The sequence below is a fragment of the Diabrotica virgifera genome, chromosome 5 (assembly GCF_917563875.1).
Source record: "Diabrotica virgifera virgifera chromosome 5, PGI_DIABVI_V3a".
Lineage (NCBI taxonomy): Eukaryota > Metazoa > Arthropoda > Insecta > Coleoptera > Chrysomelidae > Diabrotica > Diabrotica virgifera.
Genome location: NC_065447.1, coordinates 154,134,523 through 154,143,370, shown reverse-complemented (window position 1 = coordinate 154,143,370; position 8,848 = coordinate 154,134,523). Strand labels below are relative to the sequence as shown.

Here is an 8,848-nt window from a genome sequence, read left to right as displayed (position 1 = left end):
GGATGATTTAAGGACCAGGTAGAAGACGATTTACAAGTGTTAAGAATATGAAATTGCAAGACCAAAGCGATGGATAGGAAGGAATGGAAGTTTATTCTAGATCAGACCAAGGCCAATGTTGATGAAAACTGGAGTCAACTTCCATTCCAATAGTTTCTTTTTAAGTAATATCAGTTTCTTGCTGTATGCTTTCTCTTTTTGATATGTGTGAATAAAATTGAATAAAACAAGAATAAAACTTTAGAATGTAAGAAACACTTGCTGTATTGACAAGATAAACCTTTTATTGACAAAATAAAAGTACAAAAACTAAACTTAAGTATTTAAAATAAACACATATTTACAGTGAATACTTTGAAATAAACCAAAGGAATCTTAAATTCTAATACTCGATCTAATTCTTCATTGATGGACCCATAGGTGGTCGAACTGGACCCATTGGACCCATAGGCCCCATTGGCATCATTCCCATCATAGGTGGTCTTACTCCCATCATAGGAGGCATTGGTCCATGGGGGCCCATCATCATTGGGGGCATTGGGCCTGGACCTGGACCCATACCTGTAAAAATGAAAGTAGTATGAACTGATAATGAAAGACTATTTTTGTGCTTGTGTAAAGAAAATTGCCAAAACTCAACAAAAAGAAATAGCTCACATTCAACATGTAAGTATTGAATGAGTAGTAATTGTGGTATTTATGACATGTACAATAAAAGTAAGAACTTTGACAAACTAACAAATGTAGAAAGAATTATTGTTCCTAAGAAATGTTTATTAAGAGACAATTTGGTTCTGCGAAGCAAATGATCAATGGTTGCATTACATCATTATGTATAATATTAAAGGACTTGGGTTTCAGATAGGAAAAATATTAACCAAGGCGTTGACTTATGGAACTCCCTAATATTGCAATAAATAAGTTTATTATACACAACACAAAATGTAACCTAAATAGAAAGTTGCAAGACTCTATGACTTTATGATCCCATATTCAAATTATATCTAAATTCAAAAGGTTCTTCTCTGTTTGAAGAAGAACCTATATACCAGATTTACTGCCAAGGGCTTTTCCTTCAAGAACAAGAAAATAAAAAAGCATATCTACACAATTGACCCCAAATTCAATAGGGTTCAGTGGCGGATCTACGGGGAGGTAAAAAAGGGGAAATTTTTCCCTAACAAGATCTACAATTAAAGAAAAAAATTGTTGAAAGATAAAAGTTATTCGCTGATATGGAACCTAAACCACAGACAGACAAATTAAACCCAATAAACACAATAGTTAGGAAAATTAAGCTTAATGCATATAAGTTATTCTTTATGTCTTTTATGTCTTTTGGTTGGTGTTTCATTGGAAGTCCTCCCTAAGGCAAATTTCCCCTCCCCTGGCAAATGTCTAGATCCGCCACTGACAGGGTTTTTCCTCAAACTAACAAGATCCTATACATCAAGTTTAACTACTCTAGGATTTTTTCCTTCACAAAGTTATTTTACAAACATAGGCAGACATATGGAAGAACAATGGCACAATTTCATTGAAAGGATGGGTACGTATTTTCGGCTGCAATGCTATTCAAATGGGGATTCATTTTTTTCGAATCCTGAGAAAACTAATAAGTATTTTTGAAAAATTTAAACGCAGAATGAATGATTACGTTATTGGCGAGGGCTGAAAGTCCCTGAGAACTTCTATAATGTTTATTTTAATAAGTTACAGGGGTGAAAAACTAAGAGAAAATTTAGTGTGATATTTAATTTAAAATATCTCATTCAAAATAAACTTTTAATTTATTCTAAGGAACTTTCGGCCCTCGGTAATAATATAGTCTTTCAGGATTTGAAAAAAATGAACACAATGTCCGTGGTAATATTTCCAAATCTATCTTTGTCATACAACTCACTCAGTCGAATAGAATATTGTCAGCATACTGTCAGTCAAACAGTGACAATCAGTGACAATTTTAAATATTTGACATGGCATCGGAAATATTTTGAGTTGTTGATTAAATAATACTGATATATAGTGTATTTGATAAATAATTGATTTAAGACATGAACTTAATAAAAAGTTATTTATTGTGTATTATTTGTGGAAGATACAAGCAGAGAATACATCAGGATAATATATTCTGTGATCCAAGTATTTTGTTGTTAAAGATGTTCAAAATAATTGTAAGCGTTCCCTAGTAACAATATATTATTAAAAAATCACTTTAACACGTTTCCTCTTTTCTCGATTGAGTATTAGTTTTTGTTGTACATATAAATTATTACAACTACTGAATACATAGTTAGTGAATTAATAATTTGCAATTATCAAAATAACAGTTATCCAAGAACATTCAAAAGCCATCTCTTTAAATTAACGATGACATTTTCAAGTAGAATGACATTCTAGTAATGTTTACATATCCATACCAGTGTGAATTTTACTACACGTAATTTGCCGTGTAAAGACAGAAAAAGTAGGAATACCCGTAAAATATTTGCGAATTATGTACCGATGGCCTTAAGGACCTGTCAAGTGATTAATAAAGTAACATGCTTCTCTTTTCCTGTTGTTACTTAAAATAACCATAGGTAAAGAAGCTTAAACTATTGTCAAATATAAAATATGAACATTATAGGAGCTACTGACTTGAAATATGTACAAAAGTGATGAGAAAACAGTGGAAAAATATCAGAATATTGCTAATAAATCAAATAACCATAAAACTGCTTTGTGATTCTCGAATAAAACTCAAAATTCGACTACTTTTATCAAAATGCTATCGGCTCTTCTCTGTGCAGTTGAGACATGGACCCTTAAAACATTAACTCATCACCTGAATGTAAGAACTAGGTATCTCAAAATTTTTATATTTTGAGATACTATATTTATACATCTATGAGATATCTACAGTCGGAAAAATGAAAGAATACCCATGAACGAACATATAAAACACGCTGTATTTTCCTGTCACCGTGTCACAAAGAAAATTGCCCAGCGCAAGAACATGTAATAATAATTATTACATGTACTTGCGCTGGCTAATTTTTTGTGTGACATGGTGACAGGAAAATACAGTGTGTTTTATATGTTCGTTCATGGGTATTCTTTCATTTTTCCTACTGTATATAATATTATTTCAAATACCATGTAGTATTCAGAGATATAATATAATATCTATGAGATATCTATACAATATTATTTCAAATACCATGCAGCGTTCAGTACAAAAAGTAGGTACCTTAATATAATAGGTAAGAGCCAATTAAACTGATGTATAATAAGTGTCATTGTTCAAGATATTTCGCTAGAGAGAAATAAATAAATGGTTTTTGGCAATTATCTCAAAACAATGAAATTCAAGTTACGTAGTTCTTACATTCAGGTGACGAACTGTAAATGAATTGGAGGCGTTTGAAATGTGGATCTAACAGTGAATCCTCAAAATTTGATGGACATCGCATACCTCAAAACGAAGTTGTGCTGCACAGAGTAGGCAAGGAAAGGGAACTTTTCAACACAGTGGAAGTTAGAAAATATCATACCTAGGCCACATACTGAGAAATAATAAGTACCAATATGCTCAATTAATAGTGAAAAGAAAGGTAAAGGGAAAGAGAGGACTAAGGAAGGAAAAGACTATCGTAGCTAAGAAACATCTGACGATGGACAGGGCTGAATTTTGAATAGCTAATAAAAATAGCTGAATACAGAGAAGAGTTTGCAATTGTAGTAGCCAACCTCCATCGAAGAGAGGACCCTTTGAAAAGAATAATTGTATACATAAACTCCCTCCCAAAACTCTTTTTCTCAGCTTGTAAATTCTATAAGGTCTAACGCCCATGGTGCAACTGTTTTAAAACTATGGTCTGAAATTGATTGTAACTATTTTGTCATTTCAGCAGTGTAAAAGCACATGGATTCGCTCACAAGGTGATATGAGTAAAACTGGGTTTCAACCAGTGTTGCCAATCGCATTTGTCTAGATTATCCGATGATCGATCGAAAAATATCCGATTTGTCACGAAAAGGTACGCTAGGTCAAAAATTATTCTGTTATTAAAATCAATGTTGCCAATGTTATTCTTTTAGTCCCCTTAACAACCATGAAATAACAAAATCCGTTGTACGTACGCCAATCAGTTGATTGTAATCAATTATCATTATGATAATTAACATAATTGATTGATTAATTAATTATTAATTATCAATTAACGTAACAATAATTAACATAATTGATTAATTAATTAATAAATCTCATAATTGTAATCAATTATGTTTTCAGCAACCCAATCAAAGTTGACATTGACAGTAATTAAATATTTGATAATGATCAGTTGATTCTATTTCTGATTGTCGTTCGAACAACCGGCCCTTTAATCTACTGGATTCTGTATTTCACAGTTTAAAAATTTTCGTTTATAGATGAAAATCTCGTATCCTAGCTGATTATTACCTAATTCATGTATGTAAATACTATTTACTTATATTATTCGTATTTTGTATTATCGTAAGTGTTAAATTCTAAATAAATAAATAAATCTAAATATTTCATTATTTGGATCGTTATATTAATTTATTATAATTATTTAACTAAAAAAAACTTTTAAAAAACTTATTAAAACGTAATAACTATCTAAAACTAGGTACTGGAAAAATAAATATTAAATAAATCAATACAAAATAAACTACAGCTACATGAAATCATTTATGAAGACCCTAAAGCTAAGAGAATCAACATTTACACAGATAGCCAATCGGCTATTCTGGCTGTAAAGAACCCTCTTACCAAATCAAAACTGGTGAGAAACTGCAAAGATCTCCTCAATAACCTGGCAAAAGACAATAAAGTGTCTTTAATATGGGTGCCGAGTCATGAAGGGGTGCATGGGAACGAACGAGCAGATAATATGTTAGCGAAACAAGGCTCGAGAGAAACTTTTGAAGGCCCAGAACCTTTCTGTTGCATTACTAAAGATGCTATGAAAAACGAGGTTCAGAAATGACTGATAAAGAATCATCAAAATAAATGGAGAACCACTCAAGGGCAAATCCAGACTAAAAAAATAATCAAGAATATTGATAAAAAACCCTCGAACACTTTGATGAACCTCAATAAACGAGTAATCAAAACGGTCACTGAAATGGTGACTGGACATTGCCGTTACAGCAATGAAACTACAACTACATTAATAGCATAGGCGCAAAATTTCTGGTCAATGCTTTTAAAATGCATTGTTTTTTTCGAGTCCTGAGAAAGCTAATAAGTATTATTTAAAAATTTAAACGCAGAATGAAAGATTACATTATTACCGAGGGCTGAAAGTCCCTGAAGACTTCTATAATTTTTATTCTAATATGTTACAGGGGTAAAAGGAAAAGAGAATATTGAGTGTGATTTTTAATTTCAAATATCTCATTCAAAAGAAACATTTTGTTTATTCTAAGGGACCTTCAGCCCTCGGTAGTAATGTAATCTTTCATTCTGCGTTCAAATTTTTAAAAAATATTTATTAGTTTTCTCAGGATTCGAAAAAAATGAATACATTTAAAGATTATTGGTCAGAAATTTTGTGCCTACGCTCTTTTAACAAATAAAGATTTATTACAACTAAAACAATAGAAATGTATTTGACAGTCTTGTAGTTATTAAGGTATCAAAGTTATTATCCATAATACCCGTGGTGCGTTCAACGTTAATACCTGACTAAATAATTTTTATAGGCAAAAAATTTGAAGGATTTTTAAGTTCATTAGTAGATATCTAGATATTACTAGTTTCAAATAAGTAGATTTTTCTACAACCACTATTCCAAATGCATTTTTCTGCACAATTTTATGTTAACAAACTTAATATTTTCTCACAGAATAACTGACAGTAGTGTGCAGAAAAGTGACGTTTCTGTGCCGGAAAGTTCTTTTCTGCATAGTATGTTACCCACCTTAACGTTTTTATTAACCATTTATCCATTACATTATAAAAAAGTATTTTCACAAACCAAAACTTATTTCAACAGACGAGACGTTTACTTAAGCACTGCACTACATAAAATGAAAATAAAACAAAATCGTGCGTGAATTAGCTTTCATAAGTTTAAAGACTAAAAACTAAAAACTCATAAATAACATCGGACGGCAGACGGTTTTTGAAATTTGAATTGGATTAGTATGCCTTAAGTGGATGCACTTGTGCATTTAAATTCTAAACAAAAGAATCAGCACATGTCCCTTTTGTCAAAAGATGAAAAGTATCGGATGTCACTAACATTCATCCAGTATAGGCTAGTTATAAAAATTTGGGTGGAACCAAACAACATTAATGTGTTGTTAGTGTTGGGAATATAATATGGATGAGACAGTTTTAGTCTGTGGTAGATACACTGAAAAATATCCGCAAATATCCGATTTATTTAAAGATACGAAGAAGATACGACCACTCTCAAAAAGGTATGCAAATCGGATAATTATCCACCGATTGGCAACACTGGTTCCAACTAGTTTTCAACTTTTATTGAAACTAGATCATGGGCTTTTCCTGTCTATTTACATTAAATTAAAATTATAGTTTCACCTACATATTCTTGTGACTATAAGACATTGGCAGATCTAAATCTTTGAATGCCCTAGATACCAGGAAAGAAATAACCCCCTTATGCCCTCTAAGATTAGCAGAACAGACTCTTCTAATTCGCCTTGATTTTATTAAATATCTAAATTGAAATGTGTTAGCACTGAACCAAATGCAATCATATCCCAATGAGATTTTTACTCATGGGAGACAATCAAATAATATCTTATCTACATGTATCAGAACACTATCCACACACACTTTACTTGATTTGTTGAAGATTTGTTCATAGATTTGACAAGTTGTACTGTGTGTAACTAATTATAGTTCAAGTATATTTTAGTGGTGGGCAGAATAGAATACTTTCAAGGATTGAGAACTGTATTAATTTTTAAAGTTGATTCAAAAAATAAATACTGTTTTAAATTCATTAATTTCTGATGTGTTTAATGTTTATATTCGTTACTAGCTCTCACACACACTGAAATATGTGTACAGTAATGTGATAGGCTGAATAGGTCGTTTTGATGAGCTTAAGAATAAGATTGTTTTCTTTCTTGAATGGGTTAATGTTTTTGTTAAAAATAAATATTAGTACCAGTTATGCAGTCATATTGTCTTTTTTTTTGTATCCGAAATAGGTATTCAATGTTATTTGACCCCCCAACTGTATTTAAAAAATAGCTGCTGAAGTATCTAGACTGAATACCTTAATAATACAGTGACTACTACCTCAGCTAGTATTCAAATACTTTGGTCTCAGTGCTCAAGACATCTCTAGAACTTTCAACAATCAAATACTCGTTGATTCTTGGTATTTGAGAACTCCAACACAAGACAGTAAAACCTCTGTTAACTGAAATAATTGGGGGGAGGCTGTTTCGGATAACAAGAATTTCGCTTAAAAATATCATTTTTTTTGTATTCTTCTTGTATTAATGTACGTAGTATTTTTGGCCAAAGTTGCTATTACTTAAAAATTACTATGAGGTGATTTTGTAATGTGTTGTATGTATATAATTGCGTTCTTTAGTTCTCTGAAAACAATGTCAAAAAATTAACATCGAATTGTTTTCGTTTTGTGATAAACATCAACTTTTTATTGATGAAATTATTTAAACTGTCAGCTGTTTCGGTTAAAGGAGGTTGTACTGTACATTTACTATACAAAACTAATTATTGCAAAAGCAATTAACCATGTATATGCTTTATCTACTTTCTCTTTTGGACAATACTATTATAATGTTTATCTTACCTGCTGGTGGCATCATACCCGGACCTCCAGGTGCTCCAGGTGGTCTCTGACCCATGGTAAGTTGTGCCGGTGGTGGAATGGCTACTCCCTTTCCAGGTTGAGCAAATGGGTTGTTTGCAATTTTACCAGCTTTGAAGGCAGCCGTTGTGGCATCGATTAAATGTTGGGCTTGTTCTTCCATCCATTTTTGGTAAAAGAATTTGACATTGTCTTTATGTTTTCTGCCAGTACAATGAGTTTTTCGCACACTAGGTGAATCGTGAGTTAGGTAAGTATCGCAGTAATCACAGTAGTATTTCGGCATTTTTAGGTTATATCCAGAAATCTTCTTCAGTAACTCACCTTTAAATATATTAATCTTAATATATTATTTTCACAGATATCAGAAAAACATAAACAGATTTTATAAAAATATACTTACAACTATAAAAAAATGCTTTTAAAATTTCTGGAAAACTTTTATAAACATTACATTACTCATTACTGCTCATTACTGATTTTGTCATCTGTCAAACTGTTTGTCAATTGTCAGTTGTCTTTGTCTACCTTAGCAAAGAATACATATCTCCCAAGAACCGACACAAACGGATTATCTATGAACTAAATTTTTATGCGCATGTGCCAGATCGGCCATTTCTCAATTTGTATGAATAGCAAATAATTTTGGTGACATTTGCATAGAGTTAAATATTAGCATAGAGAGGATGGGTGCATTCAGCAGACGCAATCGCTAACTAATCGATTAGTAATCGATTTGTGATTTACATGCTAAATGTCAAAATTTATGTGGCATTCAGCAGAAAATCACTAATCGATTAGTTAGCGATTGTGTCTGCTGAATGCACCCAGTGTCATTCAGAGCGAAGTGACGACACCATCTTTTTTATTTGGATTAGTGCTGTTTCACTCTTACGCATAGTAAAGCTGCTACAGTTGTCCTCCTCTTTCGTGCCTATATTCACACTGAATGTCATTATAGATTCTCGATACAATGTGTTAGAAGGAGATGCAGCAAACCAGTCCCTGAGATCTTG

At 31.9% G+C, this 8,848-nt stretch overlaps 1 protein-coding gene across 1 annotated transcript; it reads right to left on the bottom strand.

Annotated features, from left to right (window-relative positions):
• Positions 1 to 262: 262 nt before the first annotated feature.
• LOC114331003 (U1 small nuclear ribonucleoprotein C) lies at positions 263 to 8,364 on the bottom strand. Its single transcript, XM_050651612.1, has 3 exons — positions 8,236 to 8,364; positions 7,815 to 8,156; positions 263 to 561 (listed from the first exon to the last, which is right to left on the bottom strand). The coding sequence occupies exons 2-3, from the start codon at positions 8,116 to 8,118 to the stop codon at positions 395 to 397; spliced, it is 471 nt and encodes a 156-aa protein (XP_050507569.1). The 5' UTR covers positions 8,119 to 8,156; positions 8,236 to 8,364; the 3' UTR covers positions 263 to 394.
• Between the last annotated feature and the right edge of the window lie 484 nt (positions 8,365 to 8,848).

Excerpts from the sequence above, each read along its gene's own strand:
- LOC114331003 (XM_050651612.1), bottom strand. The coding sequence starts at position 8,118 with ATGCCGAAATACTACTGTGATTACTGCGATACTTACCTAACTCACGAT. Across the intron at positions 562-7,814 it reads GGGTATGATGCCACCAGCAG|GTATGGGTCCAGGTCCAGGC; the intron begins GTAAGATAAACA and ends TCATTTTTACAG.